Source organism: Scardinius erythrophthalmus (genome assembly GCF_964197995.2).
Source record: "Scardinius erythrophthalmus genome assembly, chromosome: 3".
Classification (NCBI taxonomy): Eukaryota; Metazoa; Chordata; class Actinopteri; order Cypriniformes; family Leuciscidae; genus Scardinius; species Scardinius erythrophthalmus.
Window position 1 is genome coordinate 46886010 of NC_138223.1, and position 24546 is coordinate 46910555.

Below are 24546 nucleotides of genomic sequence, written 5' to 3' on the forward strand. Positions count from 1 at the left end.
AAAACTAACATCATAAAGTATGATTTTTTTTTTTTACTTTGAGCAATTCTGGAGCTATAATTGACTGTTCTTAGGAGCATATAAAACAAAACAGCTCCTTGGAAAAAATGAAATTTAATATTGTAGTAGTTATAAACAAAGGTTTATTTTAGTTCAGATTAACATTTGAGGGCAGCAATTGTATTCATAATGTCAAAATAAAACCGACGTAATGGCATTGATTGGCATTCAATGGCATTGAAGGCATTGTAGCCTACTTTTCCTGCCAAACTTCCATGGTTGCAGTTAGTGTTACTACAGTAAATCCATGGTAAATGTTGCAGATCTGTGGACACTGGATAGTTCATTCATGGCACAATGTTTCTTCCTGGTTTCCACATCAGCGCTGTTTGATCCGTTAATAACGGAGAAATGTGAATGTTTCTCACTAGATCTCGCAGCGATGTTATTACTTCTGTGGCGATTTTAAATGCTTTCTTTACTGGATATCTTATTAGTGCTGTGTAATAACAGTGTCGCTTGATCAAGATCGGCTCGCGCTGCTTTGGTTCAAACTGATAAATGGCCCTTCAACCACACAATAACGAGCAGTTTCGTTCCTCTTGCATTACGTTTGCCATTTGATGTTGGGAAATGTTGTGGTTGTGCCGGCGTCTCTTACATTATGAGCGCGCTTGCCACGTGCAACACGCCTACATTTGAAATAACGAAATTTTGGTCGGCAGGAAAAATGGTCCAACGAACCGAACCATTCTACGAATACGTGTATCGTTACACCCCTACATTTTGGCGTCACTTTGACAGCGAATAACTTTACATCTGAGGCGTTTGAAGACTCCATTTGTCCATTGTTTATGGTCCAAAATCAGCCACAGGATCAAGAGCACCAGTGGCTGTACCTTAGCGAATTCTTTTCTTTTAGTGGTAAAAGCATGTTTAGTTGATTGTTTAAAGAATGTTGCATATAGGCATTAGATAGTAGTCTTATAGTTTGATAAATAAATACAATTAAATACAAACAGTTCTAAAGCAGGACAACCTTGTATGTGGTTCATTCACTTCATGATTTTAGAGATTAAAAGCTTAAACAAGAATCTCTAGTTTTCATTCTTGCTATTACTTTTACTTCTTTAATACTCAAGTACAATTTTAATGTGGTACTTTTTTACTTTTACTCGAGTACGATTCTGGCCAGATACTTTTACTTTTAATTGAGTAAAATTTTCCCTCAGTACTTGTACTTTCACTTGAGTAACATTTTTTAGTACTTTTTACACCTCTGGAAACTGGATGTTGTGAGTTTATTATAGCAATGAAAAAATAATGACAATTTTACATTTCCTTCTAGCAAATTCACATGAAGATAAGATGGCAGTTTTTTAAAGGACAGAAACCTCAATCAGAAATAATACATTCACAATAAGAATGATTCACTAAAATAATAGAAGCAAAAGCAACAAGACTGGATGAAACTTATTTCTCACAAATCCATTTCCTCGTATCAGAGCATGGTATATCATTCCAGTTGTTCACAGGGTCTTGTGTAGGCATCATTTCAATACAGTCCTCATCTACTCCGTTCGGCTCACCTTGGTACCAAAACCTGAATAAAATGTGTAAAACAACAAATGAGGATCTTAACAAGCTTTATTCATCATAAAGAAGCCAACAATATTCACAGCATCAGAACAGCAGTGCAGAGGTTAAAGTACAGAAAAGTAAAAGAGAGAACAATTTATCCATTCAGTTTGCATTTTTTTTATTGTGGTTGTTGTCGTGATTGTGTTTGTGTAATTAAGGACAACTATTTATGTTATCATTATCTAATTTTTAAATGAGTATAAAAAGGACTTAACAAATTAATATGAATTGTTTCTCTGTGAGTGTTTTATTACTTACCCTAGAGTCAGTGTTGAATGATCCACCCATTTCATGATCCCCTCAGTCTCAATGTCAGACAAACCAATCCACACATTCTCCTTGACTAATGAAGATATGAGTTTCTGTGTGTGAATATAAACAGGAGTTAAGTGTGATTCCTCTCATTGATTAACAGTCACTCACACCCCATACACAAAAGAAATACATTTGAAATATATTTATTTTGTGTATTGGACACTCTCACCTGTTTCTCTTCAGTGTTGATAATGATCAGATCAGCTCCTCGATCTCTGCAGAACTGCCTGCTCTCAGACCAGCTCTTCAACTCACTGGATATGAAAAACCAGCCATTTCCTTTCAATAAACAAACACTTTGCTCATTATATGTGTTGTAAAGTGCATATAAACATACAAATCCATTTGTACTAACCTTGTTTAGATAACATCCTTGGTTCAGTCTCTAACTCCAGTTTCTTCTGACTCAAAGCGTTGAAGTTGTTCTTCAGTTGGTCTTTTTCAGTCATTAGATCAGTCTTGTTCTGTAAGCTGATGATAGTGTGATTGAACTCTTCAACTGTGTTCTTGTAACTCTTTAACATGGTGATGTTCTGGAGTGAGATGAAGACCAGCAGAACACAAATGAAGACCAGCAGAACACAAATGAGCCCGAGACACACTGTCATCAACACCAAACACCTGCGTCCTCCTGACAAACAGAGACAAAACACACAGATATCAGTGTATACCTTTCATATATTATTATAAAAAAAGGATTAAAAACAACCTTTTAATCTTTGTCTTTAGATAATATGCTTTTATAGTATTTTTATTTATTTATTACTGTGCGTTCACACCGCCACCGGCGAGAGCGTCGAAGTGGCCGGAAGTCATTCATTTTCAATGCGAGACGGTGGCGAGGGCGGCGCGGCGCTTCTTGGACGGCGAGAGTGGTGAAAAGAGTTGAAGTCAGGTCAACCTTATGGTAATGAGTTATGACGCGGTCTGGGGGCAACCAATCGGAATGTAGAAGTCCTCCGCTTGAGAGGACTCCAGAGAACGCAGTCAGAGCCCTTCTACGGAGAGCCTGGCCACTCCTTATTAAGTCCTATTGTACCGAATTTTGGTTGTAGTTCCACCAGAGTTCCACTGGGGCGATCGTCCAGGAGTGCAAAATGAATGGGAGTCTATGGGGCTAGACGGCTAAATTTGTCTCTTTCACCCGATTGCCATAGAGAAATCTCAGATTTGATTATAAGTTTTGCAAGTTCAACATGGGTTATAGGTCGAAAGTTGAATGAACGAGTACTTATGTCCTTTCGATATCTTACAGGTTGAGTTGTTGTTGCCCATAACATGCTAGCATTCTGCTAATGAATGCTGAGTGGTCAGTGAAGGACTGATTACGACCAGAGATACCGCTTGATGGCATCGTGGCATCCGAAGCTATGATCCGAAGCGGGACCAGAAACAAACAAAACAAAAACTCTTCTAGCACATGTATTTACCTGTGTCAGCTGTGTGGTCGATGCCTCGAGAGAAGAGAAAGTGCAGAGCGCGAAAGCACCAAAGTGACTGAAGGATTGCCGTAAAGCAGTATCTCTGGTCGTACGATGCACTGTAAACCCTAACGCTCAAAATAATTAATTGGTTTGAGTAGGACAAACTTAAATTAAAATAATTAGTTCAGTCAAATTAACTTTTATGAGTATTTAGCACTTTCTTTTTCTTTCAAGTTCACAGAACTGATATATTTTAAGTAAACTGAACTGTTTCATTGTTTTGAGTTTTATGAAATTATTTATTTTAATTTAAACAAACTTAAGTTTAACTGAAACGGCTGGGATGTCTATTTCCCAGCATGCTTTGCCGATGGCACTCGAAAGGGAGAGTAAATGCTAAAATTAAGTGTAATATAATGTTTTTTGTGTGTGTGTAAGATTAATGTTAAGTGTGAGATTTAGTAGTGATTAATGTTTTGTTATGCTAATTTAGAAGAATTTCTGTTAATGTTGGCTTTACACTGTAAAAAATAAAAATCTTAAAAAAACGGTCAATGACTGTCAGCTACGGCTGCCATACAAAAACCGTAAAATTAATGTAAAATATCCTTATTTAAATGAAGTGCAAAAAACTTTTGCAGATTTTTTTTGTATCTTTTTTAACAGAAACACAGTTATTTCACAATCACTTTCTGATTTTTTTTTACTTATAACCATGTTAATTACATGCATGATTTGATGCGATTATACCTCACTGCATCAGCAACTACACAGTTACTGTCAGTTAAATAAAGCAACATGCACCATATCATCAGAGTTTCTCTGCTCATCCTGAACTGAAGCTCAGGCTCTACTCTTCAACACAACGGTGACACACGAAACACACCATACAGAAACACTTTAAACCCCAACAGAACATTAAACACTACCAGATCTCTCAGGATCTCAATCCAGACTTTATTTCTTTCATACTAACATTCTTATTGATTTATTTATTATTTATTTATCGGTCAATTTTAACATTGAGCTCATTTTTTTGTAAATTTGGAGTGCTGTCAGTACAGAGAACAACGACAAAAATCAGTGTTGCCTACACTTGTTATCCTCTTTTTAAAATTTGCACCCTGTTGACTTCAATGGCAAAGCATACTAAAAATGAGAGTGCTCTTCATTATGCCCAACAGTGTGTAGTTGGTTAAAAATCTGCTAATATGAATGAAGTGTGTGCCATTTCGTGCAAAAGTTTGATTTTGATAATGCTATATGTAGTTTTGGTTGCAGTGCTTCATTTTGCAGGATATATGAGGTATTTTGCAGTTTGGGTGTGTGGTTTTGATAAAAGTATTTTGATAAAACCAGCTTAGTTTGCAAAATTGTGTGTTAGCAATTGGAAAAAACTGTAATACATCAGATCTCTGTTTGAGAATGTGTATCTCTTCTTGTACAATGACCCTGTTCACACCCGGTGTTAAGATGCGTTTTGGACGATTGGATCACAAGTGGATGACGCCAAATACAGGTGTAAAACAGTTTTAAACCTGCTTTTAGCCTCTTAACATCCTTGATGTGTCATTACAAGTGCCGAGTTGTCGAGTTCACGCGCATGATCATAGGTAACTAAACCTATGCGCCCGAACTCGACAATCGACTACTGTGGACTTTGACCAAAAACTGGATGTAAATACAGGTATGAGCATTGGCTGAATTAACTTCATTTTTATTCATATCTTTCACATCTACTGCAGTCAGATTCACCGTGTTCACTCTGAAGGAATTACTCACATGGCTGGGCACTTGTAATGACATATGACGTTTTTGTCGTTGTTCTCTGTATTGACAGCACTGCAAATTTACAAAAAAATGAGCTCAATGTTAAAATTGACCGGAGTTCTCCTTTAACAGAGATTTAGAAGTTGAAGCTTTATTGAAAAGAATAAAGTTTGATGTCACCGTGATGGAGATCAGTGTTTGCTTTAGTTGGGCTCTTGACCTTTTAGTGTTTCACTTAAATTTTTCTCTGGCTGCTTTAATTGTGTGTCTCTGATGCATATTAGTTATAGTAGGAATCCAAGAGAAACTCAGATCAGATGATGTTGGTCACTTTTTAGTAATAATAGTCATCATGTAGTGTCCTGCTTCATTGATACCATCTGAAGCATAATATCTGATAAAGTCAATAAATATTAGTTGTTAATTTTGCATGATAAAACTGCTATAGAAGATATATAAGTATATATATATATATATCCCTGCCATATAAGGACGGAGGGATCCCCCTTTGTCTCTAGACTCTCTCTATGAGGTCATGTTTTGCGTCTGCGGACGCTACAATATAGGGAATTAAGGTCCCCCCCCCTTTATTCCCAGACTCTCTGTGAGTCTATCTGGTGATTATGCACTGTATACCTGGGTTAGCTTCCAGTGATCGGTGTTTTATCCCAGCACGCACAGCGTTTTACAAGGGGTTCCTGTAGCGTTTTTACAGAAACGCAGTACGAGAGGACTCTCGTAAGAGAACGTACTCGGTTACTAACGTAACCTCGGTTCTCTCTTGAAGAGGGAACGAGTACTGCGTTCTCTGCCGTGCGTACGGTTCACTCTGGTTCGCTTCGGCGATGAAAATCAAGTGAATCAGCCTTTTCGAGCTCCTTTTATAGAGGTTAGCCACACCCGTCTCGGCGGGAAGTGGCAAGGAGGGCGCGAAGCGCCCTCATTGGCCTGACGTCACTTCAGGCCTCGCTCGATAGGCTTATGCAGTTGCCGCAGAACAGCCAATGAGCGAGCAAGCTGTCTCGCCATAGCTGTGTACTGCTGCAACGCGCTTTACATATATGGAAAATTAAGGATAATTTTTTGCTTCAGTATTTCGTGAAAAAAGAGTTTTTCCCGTAGCGTTTTTACAAAAACGCAGTACAAGAGGACTCTCGTAAGAGAACTGTTTTAATTTCTCATGTTTTATAATAAATTTTTGTACTTTGTTTAATGATTTCAGATTTGTAATTTGTACTGTTAAGTTGTAAAATGTATATATTTGAGTACAGGAAACTTAAAAAAAAAACAAGGCAATCAGTTGCCACAAAATATTTAAGTAACATTACTACTACAATTTAAGTTACGTAAATTATATAATTTAATTTAATAACACTTAAAGTTCTTTAAAGTAAGTTTAGATAAATTAAAAGTGTTGATATTTGAGGGATATTTTAATTAAGTGAAATAATTAAAGTTGTCAGTACTCAAAACTTTGAGTTGCATTAAAGTAAAGATGAGCAATACACTAAATATATATTTTGATTTAAATGAATGTTTATTTATAATTTACAGGTACTCAAAGTAAGTAGCTATATGCTTACTGATGATATTTAAGTTTGCAAACTTACAAAAATAGCGGCAATCAGTTGCCTCAATTTTTTTGAGTTAGTATAACTTATCTGGGTTTACAGTGTAACATTATTGCTCCATTACCAACTCCATACACCAGAATAAAATGTCGACTTACTGCACATTGGAGCTTTTTCTTCATCCTGCCAGAGACTCTCTGTTTGTGGTCCAGTTGTGCCTTCTGTAACTCTATTTACAATATACCTGCCTGATTTCATTATTTGCTCTAACTCACAGTCTTACAAGACAGTAGTCTATGTGTTCACAGATGAAGTGTCTTCAAGACTGAAAACTTATAAGAATTTTGTTCTCCTTTTTGGGTGGTGTCTCTTCAACTATCTGTTATTAATGGCTCCTTTCCCCAAAACCAGAAAAACATATTCTTTGGAAATCTGTAACCAGGAAACCCCAACACAACACTGTGACGTTTCTTCACAGCAAAATACCCAGTGTTAAATCAACACTGCTCAGAGCCAGAGGTGGGTAATCCAGGGGTCAGAAAGTAAAAGTCCTGCCATGTTTATTCCACCCATGATCTCAGTCAGTGAGTGGAACTAAATACTGAGGAGGACTTCTACTTTCTGAACCTGGACTTTACACCTCTGCATAGCAATGCCACATGTCAGCCAAGAAATAAACCAGAACTGGACCTTATCTGAGACAAAAAAATGTGTGTATATTAAATATGGAGTAATTTCAGACACAGCCTCAGATGAAATCAACTGAAGAGAAAAGAAGACATTAAATCTGTGAAGATCTCAGCAGAGGAGGATTAAACAACTCCACAAACAGCATTACCAGCTTCACTTATTACTAACCAGACTGACTTTATTTCTGTCAGACGTCTACAGAAGTTTTTATTGAGAATTAACAGAGGTTTAACTCTAATGTGTTTCATTTGAAGTCACCATTACAGTGATTAGTGTTTCCATTAGTTGGGCTTTTTTGGCCGCTGTGATAGTGTGTTTGTCGAACACATTTGCAGCAGCAAAGAAAGCTAAAGTGAAATGAGATCAGGTGATCATGGTTACCTGTTGATGGTTTTATAATCATCATGAAATAACCTGATGCCCTGAGGTTTTTATAATCTAATAATTATGTTCTTCCACTAATATATTCACATCACAAACCCTGTGTTACTGCTTCAGTGTTACTTATAACACTTTGAGTGTGGATTTTATAAACACTGGGAATTTTGCTGTGAACAATCAACAACAGCAGCAACAACAACAGGTCACTCTAAAAAAAAAAACCAATTTGGAGGGTAAATATAGGACTGTTTAAATATAGGACAGAACACATGTTGGGTTAATTTTACTCAGCGTAGATTCATTTTTACTATAATACTATATGGTTATATATTTTTTTTAACTTCATACATTAATTAATGTCTATGGATTAACTTAAATCCTCTAAACTTTTTTAAAATACTCGATACAACTACTGTCTTGCATGATAATTCCTTTATTTTCAATCATATTTAACCTGTTTAGGTGACTCACATCGCGCCCCTGTTGCTTTTCATAAAATTAAACGATATACAGCAAGGAATTTATAGATAAAATAAAATGTACATGCCCTGTAAGGAGTCAGAAAAATCAAGGTTACTTCAATCTCCTCTGGTTGTCCAGCAGCTGTTTATATCTGGGTAGTTTAAGAAAGCTACATAATTGCCATATGGGATCAGACAAAAGAGAAACATTGCAAATCAAAGCATTTTCTTCATTGCAGGGAGCCAGAGGATCAGTGTATGTGTGCATGTGTGACGTTATGGAATGTTCACTTCCCTTATCTGTAGCTGCTGCCGGCTGCGCATCCAGACCCCCTCCTTCCTGCTCTCCTTCCTCTCAGTCGGCCTTTTTGCTGTTCGGACAGTTGGTTGCCCAATGTCCTTCTTCTTTACATAATTTACATTTTTTACATTCTCTCATTTCATGATCTTCAGTTTTGCAGAGGTAGCAGCCTCTGCGGTTTCCCCATCCTCCTCTTCTTTTCCCTTTAGCTCTTTCAGCCGGTTGAGCCCTTTGACTGTTGTTGTTGCCCCTCTGGACTACCCCTTCTATCATGGCAAGCTGTAGTTCTTTTTCTTGCTTCACCTTGTTTAGGTCTTTTTGGTCTTTCTTCATCTGCAGTTGTTCTTCTGCTTTAGGACACTTTAGGACACTTTCAATTTGTCCATTTTTCCAGTCAACGTACCTTACTTTCACTTCATATGTGATCTCTGGTCTCAGTCCGTTCAGGAAACTGCCTGTCAAATGACTCTCCCAGAGTCCTGGTTTGTCGCCCCTTTCTTGAGGTTCCTCTATGCCGCTGTATCTGCTGTAAACATCACACAGTCGAACATAATAGTCCTGGACAGACTCTTCTTTGCCCTGGCTGCAGTTTGTTACCTTTGTTGTGTCGATTCTTGTTGGAAACACAACCCCCTCGGGCTTGCGCTTGTGGCCTTAGAGGAGAGCAATCGAGTTCTGGATCCAATCTCAGCACTTACAGCTCAGCCACAGGATACAGATAGGGTGGTGGTGTTAAAACAGATAAAACAGAAAAAGGGTTGAAAGGACTGAAAGGGTTGAAAGGTGTTGGTGCAGTGAGTTTTTTCTCATTGTTAGATTTTTTCTCATTATTAGATTTTTTTCTCATCAGGCCCTACTGCCCTATATGCTAGTTCACATTGCATTCTTTTTGTATCTCTCACCTCTGCCTCCCACATCCAGCACATGATTGTTTTATTACAATCCATACACACACGTCTCATACAACACCCCTTTTGTTCCGTTCCCTCCTTTACCGACTCTTGCACCGCTGTCAGCCTAGTGACACTATTTTGGGGATATTTTATTTTATTTTATCAATCAATAAATTCCACTAGAAACAAACCTTGTTGTATTATTTTAATTTAATACTGTGAAGCTGCTTTGATACAATCTGTATAGTGAAAAGCGCTATACAAATATACTTGACTTGACTTGACTTGACTCAAAGTTCCCTATTAATTCTTCAATACCCTTCAAACATTTTTCCCCATAGCCTTTTTTCATTAGACCAAACACCGGTTTATCATATTGACCTTTTTAGCGCAGTTTACTCTGAGATTTCCCCATGATGGTCCCTTTTTTACGTGTTTTTTTTTGTTTGTTTTTTGTTTTTTGCCGCCCCTATATAACTCTAGACGTCTCTAGAGAGATCAATTTTCACCTCAATTGAAAAAAGGCGAGCACTCATTCTCACACCAGTGAGAATTTACAAATTTGATCAAACAGACCTTTAGTCCCTGAGTGGATTAACTGAACCCACCAGACTAATTAACTGGACTAGTCTGGACTAGCAATCTGTACTAGTCCACCACAGTGTTCCATTGACCATCATGAGTTCATCCCTTTTCAACAATTTAGACTCTGTCTCTTACCAGTCTCAGCATACGCCACTTCAGTTCTTTTGATTCCAGTGGTGTCTCTCTGCGGTCGGCCCCTCTCTCTCAAGTTTGCTAGGTAGGGCTGGACCTGCAGTCCAGGATGATCAGTCACCATCCGCTCTCGGGTCCAAGAGACACATCCAAGGAATCCTGCCGACAACGCCAAATTATGGTGGCAAACAGTTTTCTAATACTGAATAAGAGATAAACAGGTATCAGTTGTCCTTAACAATTATTTATTCCCTTGCAAGGAAAGGTTAGCAGTCATACAGTCATAAAAAGTGCCTGCAGAGTGTGACCACGAGTGGGGGGTATCCTTCATTCTTTATGGTTGTTTCTCCCCCAAGGTTGTTTTCCCGAGGCTAAATCAAGATACATCTTAGCCATAACTAACACATTGTTTAGATTTGTCAATCATATTTAATCATATTACACCAGACACTCTCTGTCTTGGTCATACATTCAGTCACATTAACTTTTGTCAGGTCATATACAAGGACACATACGTATATTCATAAGGGTATGTATCAACACTACATTAATCTGATTATCATCATATTTCTAAGATTCTATGAATATAAGGAAATGCAAACATATAGAACATATTAAATTTCTTCCACAATATATATAATCTTCAGTAATGGTCAGTCTTCACTAAATTAATCTATGGAAGTAAAATAATGCCAAATGTTTTTGAAACATGGTTGAATATTTAAGCTGTGAATATTTCAATTAAAAACATTTCAAACACATTTTCATTATTAAAAATTTAATAATGCGAATTTGCAAAGCGAAATAAAATGGACCAAAAAATGCCTGTTGAATATTATAGGTTGTATTTTTAAACAGTTTGAATATTTTGGAAGTGAAATATGAAAGGTGAATATGGATTATTGAATTTTTAACAAATGTTTTTAATTGAAATATTCACAGCTTAAATATTCAACCATGTTGAATTTAAGCCCATAAAAATGCAAGCCCTAAAAATACAATGCATTAAAATGCAAGCATGGTTAATTTGCCTATTTTTTTCAAGTAGTGCAATTCAACAGGCTTTTTTGTTTCAAAAACATTTGACATTATTTTTCTTCCATATTAATCACTTAATAATCTCATTAACTGCTTCATTGTTCATTTAACACTCTTATTTTAACACTTAAATAACTCTCAAATAAACTCCCAGGAGTTTTTGCTGTGTATGTGTCACGGGGTGACAAATCAGCCCGGGACTGTCCCCGTTGGAGAAACGTCCCTGTTGAGATTTGGGAAGTGAAACACCGTCCCAAAGCCGAGTGAGTGCCTGTTGCTATGGTAACTAGGGGTGGATTGACAGCAGGTGTGGGTAATTTGCGCTGAGCGTTTGAATGAGGCCACGCTAGCTCATGAGAGTATATAAAGAGCCAGAGGAAGAGAAAGTTGGTGTTGTTCCTCTCCTGCTTGTGGTGCTTTTGTTCCCGTTTGGATGTGGCTGGCTCCTGTCGGGAAGTGTTCTCTGAAGTGTGTCGTTGAGGGCTTGTTGCGAGGAAAAAGGAATGTCGTGTGTATGAGGAATTGAAGACAGAGAGAGAGGGAAAGAGGGAAGTGCATCGTCTGGATGAAAGAGTGAAGATAAGTAACCGATTAGTGAATCTCCTACCACACGTTTGATACTGAGATAGATGTGGGTTGAAGTGCTTGGAGTGTACCGTATGAATATCACTGAGTGAATTAAACTGATTCTCTGCCATTCTTATCTCCTCTTCCCGTTCGGATGGTGAAGCAAATCCAGTTTATGCCTATGAAGAAGTGTTTAAAATCTCCTTCCTCTCACTGCCGATCCTTCGCTTTTTGAACCGGGACCCAGGGAGAGTGCTGGCCTTAAGTACACTTGATGAGTGGATTTGCAGTGTTTGAATTGACGTTCCGTCTCTTCCCTCGCATGGTATATTGGAGTGAAAATTCCTGTGAGTGTGTGAAGGTCTGCTTTTAACTGCCGTGCGCTCGCCCAAGAGGCAGGCTGGTATATTGTACATCTTCAGAGCTTGGAGAGATCGAGTACATCCAACTGAGGGAAGGTTTGGGAAGGACAGCTGGTGTGAAGTCCTGTTTTCTCCACGACATATGTAAGAACGTTATATGGCTGTGTGAAGTATTGACTCTGTCTGCCCTAGAGAAAGCCCAGCCCAGTCTGTGACTGTGAGTGCGTTGCAGCCCCGAAGCCCACCTGTATGGAGTGAAGTTTCTGTCTTCTCCACGACACATGTGAGAACATTAGATTGCTGTGTGAAGTATTGATTCTGTCTGCCCTAGAGAAAGCCCAGCCCAGTCTGTGACTGTGAGTGCGTTGCAGCCCCGAAGTCCACCTGTATGGAGGGAAGTTTCTGTCTTCTCCACGACACATGTGAGAACATTATATTGCTGTGTGAAGTATTGACTCTGTCTGCCCTAGAGAAAGCCCAGCCCAGACTGTGAGTGCGCTGCAGCCCCGAAGTCCACCTGTATGGAGGGAAGTTTCTGTCTTCTCCACGACACATGTGAGAACATTATATTGCTGTGTGAAGTATTGACTCTGTCTGCCCTAGAGAAAGCCCAGCCCAGACTGTGAGTGCGCTGCAGCCCCGAAGTCCACCTGTATGGAGGGAAGTTTCTGTCTTCTCCACGACACATGTGAGAACATTATATTGCTGTGTGAAGTATTGACTCTGTCTGCCCTAGAGAAAGGAGTCCTGTTAACCTGCATACCGTAAGATACCTACCTGCATACTATTGACTGCTGTGAACTGTCTCCCACTTGAAAGGAGGAGAGGAAGCTGTGGCCATCCACTCACCGGGGAACTCACCCGTCCATCACCTTCCATTGTACACCTGATACCTGTGGGGAGAAAGGAACTCTGTTAACCTGCATATTGTGAGACACTTACCTGTCTGGTACTCCTTACTGGGAATCGCCGTCTGCGGGGAAGACTGTCTGCTTGCCGTCTTGGACTCCTCCCTGGACGAGGGAGAGAAGAAGACTTTTAGATTAGGATTACCAATTATTTTATTCTTAATAAAATTTGTTACTCTCATTTCTTCGACTCTGGTCTCGTCTCTGGCACGCTCCTCAAAGTGTTCTGGGTCTAGGGGTGGGCATTGGTCTGGTTCTGCCCATCCCGACCTGTGACATGTGCGCCAAAAATTACATTTCTGATATAAAGTATGGAACTATTTATGAATACCTTTGCTTTACAAAAAGCAAGTAAAGGAAATTCTGGGTCGGGATCATTTCCCTGAAAAAGTGTGACTCAAGTTAAACAGAAACTTGGTTGAAAACTCATGTTCAGTGTTTCCGTGCAGCTAATGAAAATTAATGTGTTGCCAATGATAATGATGATAAATGATAAACATGATTCAGCTATTGTGACTGATACATATTTACACAGCATTTTGAAAAAATATTATATATAGTTATTACATACGGTTTTTCTTTTTACTTTTATTATGAGAGCCAGTAGCATCTGCAAACGGAACACAAGTCCGCAAGTCACAAGTGTTGCAGTCAAGCTTCATGTCGAACCATTTTCTTTTCACTTCTTTTCACTTTTAACAGATGAAACTCCATTAACTGCATCTGTAATATGCTGCTAAGCTTCATTTTTTTTAGGACCTGATACGCCACTATGTAGGGGAGACCGGGGACAGTTGCAACACTTTTTGCATTTCTCTCAGTTACTCAGAGACTGTTTGGAGTAGACCAACCAAATTTGTAAATATTAAACTTGCATCTGTCTGCTAATTACCCATACCATTTAAAGATGATTATACATGACATATCGTTCACAGTATTTATTTGAATGGAAGAAGTCAAATGTTGCAACTGACCCCGACCCAGGGGACGGTTGCAACACGTTAAAAATACCTTAAATTTCTTTAATTAACTTAAGCTTTTTGTCTAAATGAGCAGAATTCTGAAAATATTAACTGTTTAGGCCTACTATAATATTATAGTATTATTTATTTAAATAATATTATTGTAGCCTATAATTTATTTATTTAGTCATATTTATCAAATAACAGTTATTGAGTTTTGTTTGTTCATGTGTAGAACATAGGCCTACATATTCAGTGTGCAGGTGTTACAGATGCTATTCAATCTCTCCATATTTCAGTGTCAGACAGGAAGAATTGAGCAATTTGCAATGCAACAAACTTTTATTATACATGCAATTTATAACTTGTTGCAACCGTCCCCAACCCTATCAGCCATGACAGAACATCATATTCCTGCTAGACACACTGACTTTGACACATGCTAACCATGTCACTTAGAAGTCAACAAAACAATAATTCAAACTAAGTAAGTTTTGATTAATTCATACAAAATGTCTGGACAGTATGACAAAAAAATATCTCATGAAAAAATTTACTTTCATACATCCAAAACAAGTTTTGTTCAATGCAGCAGCAGATGTTGAATATGTCTATTGTCTTCTTGGTGGGGGGAGGGACTAACTGTGCATGTTCAGTGTGAGTGTCATCACCCTAGCTTGTTTCTGATTGGAGAAAAATGACATGTTGCAACCATCCCCATGTTGCAAGTGTTCCCGGTCTCCCCTACGCTTGAAAATAAAATGTGGCGTTTTCAATGAACTTCTGATAGTAAAACTTCAATTTCTGCATCTGAGAAATTTCTCTTTTTCATTCGATTTTGAGAAGACATGTTGAAACAAATCCTTCGTTTGGTGTCATAATATGATGCCCATATATAGTTGTCAGTCGGATTTAATGGGCGGGATTTATGGTAATTGAGAATGAGCGTGCACGCGCGTCCCATTTACGACTGATTGGAATTCATTAACACACACACATTTCACTATCACATCTGACGTTTACGAAGTATTTGTGAATCAGGAGAAGAGTTTTCGGGAAGGTCTCTTTACGCGCAAATCACTCACATTTACTCGTATATTTACAAATGTTTCATGAATGAGACCCATTGCTTCAATGGAATGAGTAAGTTGGAGCCGTTTACAAGCTCACAATGATCAAACTATAGGCCAGGTGTCGGCTGATGTAGTTGAGGCTGACACGAATCCACCCGTAATGTGCAATAATTACATAATTTAACAGCTAACAGAATTTTTTTATAATAACGTTCTCCAAATATTCAGTGTTGGTTCCGGGAACATGAAAAATTTCCAGTTTTCTTGACATTAGAGGAACGTTTTTCAAAAGATATAATGTTCCTTAAACATTATTTCTTAAATTTCATTATAATTTTGATTTAAAATTCAACAATCTAGGAACGTTTATTTGTAACATTCCAAGAACATAAAAATGTTTCCTGAATGTTAATAGAATGTTATTGAAAGGTTAGTGTGATGTTCCTGAAACATTCTGTCAATCATTAAAACACCTGCTGTGAGCAAGCACTGAAAGAAAGAGTAATAAGTGCACAAACTTTGACAACTTTATAAAACTTTAATAAACAACTTTATTCAGACACAGCCTTAGATGAACTGAAGATAAAAGACATTAACTCTCTGAAGATCTGATTGAACAACTCCACAAACAGCATTACCAGCTTAACTTATTACTAACCAGACTGACTTTATTTCTGTCACACGTCTACAGAAGATCATATTGAGAATTAACAGAGGTTTAGATGTTGATGTCTTATTGAAAATGTTTGGTTTGAGGTCACCATCATGGAGATCAGTGTTTGCTTTAGTTGGGCTCTTGACCCTTGACTTTTACTTAATGTGGTGCTTTATCAGCATTTGCAGTTGTTTATGGAGAACATTTCTGCATTGATAAAGCAGATCAACAGGTTTGTTTTAATAACAAAGGACTGCAAATAAAGTGGCTAAGCAATTAATAAACTGCTTTTACTGTTTTTTTTTTCTCACTTTTGGAATATTAACATTATTTGAGAAGAATAAACTCAAAAGATGTGATAAAAATCATTTGTAACACTAAAGAAAATTGTATAAGATAGTCCAAAATTATTTAGAAATTAAAACCGACGTGTAATTTCTGGCAAAGATGTCTTAAGATGGGCTACACTGTTAGCCCTTGCTGTAAAAAAAGGCCAAATTCTGACAATATCATACCATTTTCCATTAAAACAGTAATATACCGTAGAAAACAAAAGTAGTCTACAGGAATATACTGTGAATTAACATTGCTCAAAATCGACACTCAGAGGCTGTTTTCCCAATCACACCCTATAGCCTCATTCACTATTCCCTACATTAGTTCACTAATATAGTCCCCTTGACAAAGTGAATGAAAAGAAGTGAGTGAATTGAGACACTGATGAACACCTGATAAGCAGAATCACTGAAGGACAGAGAAACAAGAACAGAAAAAAGAGAAACACAAGAACTACAATTGACTTCCAGTTTACAAACCAGTTTATGATTATTTCTTTCATACATGTACAAAAGTTCTTGTTGAGAATTAACAGAGATATAGTTAATAATAAAGTTTGTTGTCACCATGATGGAGATCAGTATTTGCTTTTGTTGGTCACTTGTCCCTTGACTACTTACCATTCATCTCTCTCTGGCTGCTGTAACAGCGAGTTTACAAAACACATTTGTTATGGCAAGAAAAAGTCAAGAGAAAATTGATCAAGTGTTAATGGCTGATGTGATGGTGTCATAATCATCTTGGACAAAGGCTTTTTTGTGTTATTCTGTATATAAGCTTTAAATATATTGTAGCGTTTACGACTCTGGGTAAATATGAATTAGCTCAAGAATATGGGGAATCTTGGGAATATTAATATTTATGACTCATGGTCATAATTCATAAGTCGCATGTACATTTATTTTATCAATTATCGAGATTATCTTGTTCTATGACTGGTCTGACCAACATTTAATTCGTCCAGCGAAATAAATGTAAAATCATTACAGTCAAGAAGAGATATTCACAAACTTCAAGAGAGTTTTATGTCCTGGCCACGGACACCAAACTCTCTGAGTTTATTAATTAAAACTACTCAAGTAGTCTACACATTGAGCTTTGTAGCTTATAGTTGGATCTTTTAAAGTTTCATTGACTTATAAGGTGGGTTTCCAAACACAGAGACAGTGAAAAGTATTTATGAATTTTAATAAATGCAAAACTAGAGATTATATGAGCTACGAATATAAACGTACGTAAAAATGCAAACAATAAACAAACAAACATATACCAAACAATAACATAAGTGATCAGAATGAAATGAAAGAAAGGAAGAAAGGGAAGAGAAGAGGAGAGGAAGAAGGGTAACTTAATTCACAGTCCTAAGAGATAGACACCAGGAAAACAGCTTTTATCAACTCAATATACTTGCAGTATTCTGTGCTCTTTCAGTGCGATGCTGTAAAAGAGGCGCGCGTGTCCGGCTGGTTTGCGTCTGGCTTCGTCTTCTGGGTCGTTTCGCAAGACGATGTAAAGGCTCACTTGAATTTAAGTTACCGAGAAAGTTACATCATTTCCCTTTTTGAGGGGAAAGGCACGGATGAGCTTAGTTGCAAAGGCAAGGCAGCTACTCGAACATGTGTTGGTCCGAGGAGAAGGCCCAAAGCCTTCCCAGAGGTTCCTGGAGAAGCGTTGCCAGGGAGGAGAGGAGGAGGTCAGATCGAAGAGAGAAGAGCGATGAGCGAAGAAGGAAGAGCGGGATAAGAGCGTGTTCAGAGGGGGGTTCCTTCCTTTTATCAGACATCTGTTTACGCCCTTTTCTGTAGGTGACAGCGAATCAGATTGTCTTTTCTGAAGCGGGAAGAAATCTCTTTGTGTAAAGAAAAAACGCCCCCTTTTACCATATGTTTCATGAGGGAAAGGATTCATACTTAGAAATATGATATTTCCTGGAACAAATGCATATTATTGTACTTTGCAGTCAAGATTCGTCTCCGTGAGATGGAGAGGATTACATAGATATCCATTATGACAGGTAAAGATTGGGGAAACATAACGTTACATTTATATGCATAATTACACACAAATAAAGTTTGATTAAACACACAATGAAATGGTCAGTATTTCCGTTATGGCATGTGAAGACACTTGAGAAACATAGGAATACATATCAACATTTTGGTAATGTCCTATGTGGGTAAGTCAATGGAAAATCTGGACGTGTGTGTGTGGTGCGTTTGGGACGTGACTCGCTGGAATGTTAGTTTCCCTGGGTTGTAGAGTTTTATGGTCTGAGGTAGGGTTACCACAAGACACTATTGAGGAACTTCTTTCATAAACCTTCAGAATTAAAGATTTTACTCTAGCAAGTCACACCTCTATTATAAATTTGTAATGAATGGTAAAATGAAATTTTACTATGTGGAAGTCCATATATGGAAATGTGCTTCAGTTGCATCTCGTGGTGGGTTTCTGGTTGAAAGTCCACGAGTGTGTGTGTGTGGAATGTCACGAGGCTGTAAAAGTCACAGGAAGTCCATGCTGAAATGGGGGTTTTAGAGGAGATTGTCCAGAACAGGTTTCCTTTTGTGACTAAAAATGTCCCTCTGGGGAGCCCCAAATTGCCATTTTGACATGTCCAAGCAGACTTAGTGACGCTGTGGACAGACCCGTTGTCTAAAAAGACAACGAAGGATGTGTTTGGAAACAAGGAATTACTAATTGGAACAGCATGTGACCGCATGTCAGGCATTGTCGCAACAATATGGGTATTTCATATTTAACTGATGATCTACAACATGAAAACTAGCAATATTTTTGTAACCACTAACCAGGTTTACTGAAGAATATTTAAATTGTATAGTGCACTAAAACATTTTGAACTCCTGATTGACTCAGACACACACAGATATCACCAATCAGCACATGAATCTCAACAATGGTGACAATCAAAAGTTTCATGTCACAATGCATGCTGGGTTCCAGGATAGTATAAAATTCCCAGCATGCACTGCTGCATGAATTAAAAAAAAAAAAAATTGCCACCACTGTTGAGATTAATGTGCTAAATTGTGATATCTCTGTGTTTTTACAAGACACTGTAGCTCTGTTATTTTTGGTTATGCATGATGTGTTAAAAAAATGAGTCATTGTAATTTATTGCTGTGGTTTCACAGTGGTGCTAATGAAACACTTTTGGTTGAGGATTAAACTCTGAACGAGTGAGAATGAATTTCCTTAGTGAATGAACAGGCTAAATGATGATTTTGTCATCATAATCATTCATAAACTGTGTGCACAAGTGTGACTTGCATAAACACAGCTCAAGCAGTAAAAGTAACACTAATGTTTTAGCATCAGCATCCCAACTAAAGCAAGCACTGATCTCTATAATGGTAACTTCAAACCAAACATTTTCAATTAAACATCTCAATAACAACTTCTGTAGATGTATGAAATAACGTCATACTGGTTAATAATAAGTATAATAATGTGTAATGACTGGAAGGCAGTTGTATTTCTTGTGTTTCTCTATGTTCTGTTCTAACAGCAGGTGTCCATCACTAATGCTCAACAATCACTTACATATTCCCTTAATTATCTCACTGCAACACTGTCTCAATGTTACTTTTTACTCTTTGTAGTGTGGATTTCCCTGTGGGGTTAAAAGGGTTAACTGTGTAAGATAAAAAAAGATACACCCACAAAATGTATTTTAACAGTAATAAACTGTAAGTTATAAAACAGGTATATACTGGCAACACTGTTGCCAGTAGTTTACTGTAAAATCTATTTTTTGGGTCACCATTGTGCTGAAGAGTAGAGCCTGTGCTTCAGTCCAGGAGAAGATCTACAAACATTGATGATATGCTGCATGTTGCTTTATTTAAAAAGCAGTGACTGTGTAGTTGCTGGTCCAGTGGAAATCTCTTTATTTACAAAAGTTTTGTTGTGGTTTCAAATGAAAGAAGTTCACAGTAATACTTTGCTCACGTTAGTAATGCTTTATACATTTCAGTTAATACATTTAAATGACAGTTGGTCAATTTAAGGCAGTCGGTTTCTGTAAGTGAAATTAGTTAACTCGAGTTTTAGTGCATTTACAGTAACATACTGTAGATTACAGTAAAGAACTGTACAATTAACAGTAAATTACTGGCAACAGTGTTGCCAGTATTTTACTGTAAAAAAAACCCGGTAAGGACTAACAGTGTGCACTATGGCTATATTTGCTCCAGTCCAGCAGGGGCAGCAGAGAGCAGGTTTATCAGGCTGAAGTGATCAGAGAGGAACAGAAACATCAGATTCAGGCACTTTCTCAATCATCAATACAAAGGCCCAGTTTGGCCTGTTTAAGTGTGTTTGAGTTTATTTGAGTGCTCACAGATTCCTCTTGTTGGCTTTTGAAGTGGATAACGTGGTTGAATGTACAGTACACAAACACAGTAGTAAGAGTCTGCAGGGAGTTTTTGAAGTTGGACTGCAAGTCTTTGCTTGTGTCGAAGGCCAGTGTGAAATAAAACCACTTCCTATGAAGGTTTAACACTTCTGTAAAAACACTACTCATCATTCTAAAGATCACACCTCATCTGTGAAGACGTACTGTCAGACACAGCGAATAATGGATTCAGAGGACATTTATCAAAATGTTGAACACAGAGATATTAGGGACACAGTCGGACCTCAAACACCAATTCGCAGCCAGTATGAAGGAAAAGATGAAAAGCGCAGTAAGCAAAAAATGACTTTGAAGCAGAAATGGTGTCGCAGATGATGTTGTTAAAGGTGTCACTAATGTTTGAGGAAGTGTCACATACAATTTCAATTTTTTCTAAAAACACTGTCAATGTTTCTGCTTTTATATAATGTATTAATTACATTTACTTTCTCAATATGTTTGATTATCTTTAGATTGATATGATTGATATATTTTTTTGTTGATATGAAAATTGGGTACATTTAGGAATATAGTGGGTGAATTGTGTATATAATATATATTATGATGTTATTATGAACAACTATATGCCTTTCTCCACTGGCATTCTGAGTTGTTTGAAGTGTTTCTGATGATTGTTAGAAGGCAGACGAATGGCGAACAGGAACATGGTTTGTGTAACATTAGCAACACATTATTAGCTGTTTGATAACATAGTCAGGTAAAAGGCTGGTCATATTAATTACCGTTATGTGTTCAAAAATATATGGCTGAATTAAACCAATATTTCCAGTTGACATTGTGCAACGTTTACTACAGTAAAGTAAAGTGGATCTCTGAAAGTGGTGCTCACTGCAGAGTACAGTGATCTGAGCTGCTGTGAGTGAGTGGAGGCGGGGCTAATTTACATATTCATGGCTCTGCATACACTAAAGGAAGCAAGGGTGTAGAGTTACATTCAACCTATTTTAAGGCATGATTCATTTTTTCAAAGGAAAAATATGTAATTTTGGTGATTGAAGATGAGTTTAAAGTGATACAATTATTGACTGCAGGGGGAATTTATCTTAGCATGAAGTTTTCCGTATACACTGATATGTGTGTGTTTTGTCTCTGTTTGTCAGGAGGACGCAGGTGTTTGGTGTTGATGACAGTGTGTCTCGGGCTCATTTGTGTTCTTCTGCTGGTCTTCATCACACTGTACATCACCATCACAGCAGAGAGAGACCTGTTAAAGAGTTACAAGAACACAGTTGAAGAGTTCAATCACACTATCATCAGCTTACAGGACAAGAACACTGATCTAATGACTGAAAAAGACCAACTGAAGAACAACTTCAACTCTTTGAGTCAGGAGAAACTGGAGTTAGAAAGCAAAGTCACATCTTTGAGTGAGGAACTGAAGAGAGAAGTGTCTAAACGAGGTTTGTCTAAACAACTGTTTTTTCTAAGTAATTTATTTTTTACTGTATATGTATACAGTTTTAAAAAAGGTTTATGTACAAAACTCTGTGTGGTCCAGGTTTTTTCTTCATATCCAGTGAGTTGAAGAGCTGGTCTGAGAGCAGGCAGTTCTGCAGAGATCGAGGAGCTGATCTGGTCATTATCAACACTGAAGAGAAACAGGTGAGTTTGTGTGAGTGACTGTTAATCAATGAGAGGAATCACACTTATTCCTGTTTATATTCACACACAGAGGCACATCACTTCATTAGTAAAGGAGAGTGTGTGGATTGGTTTGTCTGACATTGAGACTGAGGGGATCATGAAATGGGTGGATAATTCACCACTGAAACAAGGGTAAGTGATAAAACACTCACATAAAATCACTGTGGATGTGTAGTCTCCCTGAAAAAAAAGGAATATAGATATTTTAAAGGGGTGGTTGATTATGATTTCCCTTTTTTAACTTGAGTGTGTAATGCTGCTGTTTGAGCTTAAACAACATCTGCAAAGTTACAACGCTCAAAGTTCAAAGCAAAGGAAGATATTTTCTTTTAAAGAAATTGCTTTTTAAGGACTACAACAAACGGCTGGTAGAGACTACACAACATTCCTCCCGGGTTAGTGACATCCCCAACCCTAGAATTTACCTAAACCCCGCCCCCGGAACACGATCTTTAGATTAGAAATTTTCAGTGCATGTGTGTGTGAGGTAAAAGGACACAAGCTCTTGAAGCTCCGCCCTCTGTGCCGTGAGGGTGCGTTTTTGCTCGCCCTCAAAAAGTGACAACTTTAACATGCTATATAAAAATATCTGTGGGGTATTTTTGTCTAAAACTTCACATACATGTACACACTCTGGGGACATCAGAGACTTATTTTACACCTTGTGAAAAGGGCATTATACCACCCCTTTAATGAACAGCCGACACGAACACTTGTTTCGTTTCTCTCAATCTGTGTATTATAACAGTGCAAAAGAGCAATTCAATTTTTTTGAGCTTCGTTTGATCTTCAGCAAGAACCAATGAGGTTCATCCGGATGTGTGTGCCCAGAAAACCATCACACTTTTAGACTGATGTTGCTTTAATAACTTGTATGATGATGAAGAACTGCAATGCCATATGAGTGTGATTGAGAAATTATAATCAAAACTAAACATCCTGGGGACACCAGAGACTTAATCAATTCTTGTAAAAACGGACATAGTCACCTTTAAATAACAATAATATTCTCTCTTATTAGTTATAACCGTTACAGATGTGTTTAATCTAATAAAAAAAAAATCACAAACTTTATAAATTAGACACGGCTCTTCCACAAACACAGTCATGACAACAACCACAATTTATTATTTCCATAAATATATTCTATTGATAAATTATCCTCTCTTTTTCCTTTTTTTTTTTTTTTTTTTTTTACTTTTCTTAACTATTCATGAAACGTGCTAATCTGGTGCTGTGAATATTGTTGGCTCTTTTATTATGAATAGCTTGTTAAGCTGCTCATTTGTTGTTTGCTGAATGGATAAAACATTTGATTGAATATTTGGGGTTCAGATTAACTGAAAATCTGACCATTTTTTTAGGTTTTGGTTCAAAGGTGAGCCGAATAGCTATGTTCCAGATGAGGACTGTATTGAAATGATGCCTACAAAAGACTCTGTGAACAACTGGAATGATCAACCCTGCTCTGGGAAGAGGAAGGGGATTTGTGAGAACTAGGTTTTATCTGGTGTTGCTTTGCTTTTGCTTCTATTATTTTAGTGATATTTTCTTTTTTATTTTGAATTTCTTCCAGCTGATGTTCATATGAATTTGTTAGAAGGAAAATGTAAAATTATCATTATTTTCTCATTGCTATAATAAACTTACAACATCCAGTTTCTCACAATGTGAATTAGGGTGATCTGGGACACCAGACCTCTGATGCGTTCATGTCTTGCACCATCACAAGAAGCTCTATGTCAACATGATCTTTCTGTTGAGCTGACAATCACAGTAAAATGTCTAAAGTCTCCCAAGATTGCTCTGATTCACCCTATTATTGTGATATTGAGTGTCTGCGAAACTGCTTTGGTGTTGTATTGTTTTCACTTTCAATAAAATGGTCAATAAGTAAATTGTATTTTTGTTCTTATTTCAAATTTCATTCTTGTGTATCTGGTCTATTGCAATATTATATGCCAAGGTGTCAAGTACACTGTAAAAATGAATACACTATATCTAATCAATAAAATTGTGGCAACAGATTACAAGCAATATTATTAATTAAATTTAACAAATTAGAATTGAGTAATAATTAATCAAATTAATTCCTTAAAAGTTAACAATTTAAAATGAGTCAAATTTACAACAATTTTTTTTTTATTGCCAACATTGAAGACACCTGGTGTTAACAAGCAGAATCACTGAAGGAGAAAACCATAATTAAAGTTACCATTGTGGAGATCAGTGTGTGTTTTAGTTGGGCTCTTGACCTTAAATCATTGACTTTAGATTTTGTTTGTCTGTTGTACATGAATTATAACAGCCAGATGAACAATGAGAAAAGGTGATCTGATGGTGTTGGTTGTGTTTTAACATAATCATTACTTCACAATCATTTGACCTGAATTTCAACG

At 37.3% G+C, this 24546-nt stretch overlaps 2 protein-coding genes across 2 annotated transcripts; one reads left to right on the forward strand and one right to left on the reverse strand.

Annotated features, from left to right (window-relative positions):
• Positions 1 to 9163, reverse strand: LOC308688450 (uncharacterized protein). The gene is made up of 5 exons (XM_081361479.1): positions 6880 to 9163; positions 2312 to 2587; positions 2126 to 2235; positions 1900 to 2003; positions 1 to 1603 (listed from the first exon to the last, which is right to left on the reverse strand). The coding sequence occupies exons 1-5, from the start codon at positions 6977 to 6979 to the stop codon at positions 1474 to 1476; spliced, it is 720 nt and encodes a 239-aa protein (XP_081217605.1). The 5' UTR covers positions 6980 to 9163; the 3' UTR covers positions 1 to 1473.
• An 11452-nt stretch (positions 9164 to 20615) lies between these two features.
• LOC308688573 (uncharacterized protein) lies at positions 20616 to 24042 on the forward strand. Its single transcript, XM_081361706.1, has 5 exons — positions 20616 to 20774; positions 21604 to 21903; positions 22002 to 22105; positions 22176 to 22279; positions 23512 to 24042. The coding sequence occupies exons 1-5, from the start codon at positions 20666 to 20668 to the stop codon at positions 23645 to 23647; spliced, it is 753 nt and encodes a 250-aa protein (XP_081217832.1). The 5' UTR covers positions 20616 to 20665; the 3' UTR covers positions 23648 to 24042.
• Positions 24043 to 24546: the final 504 nt, after the last annotated feature.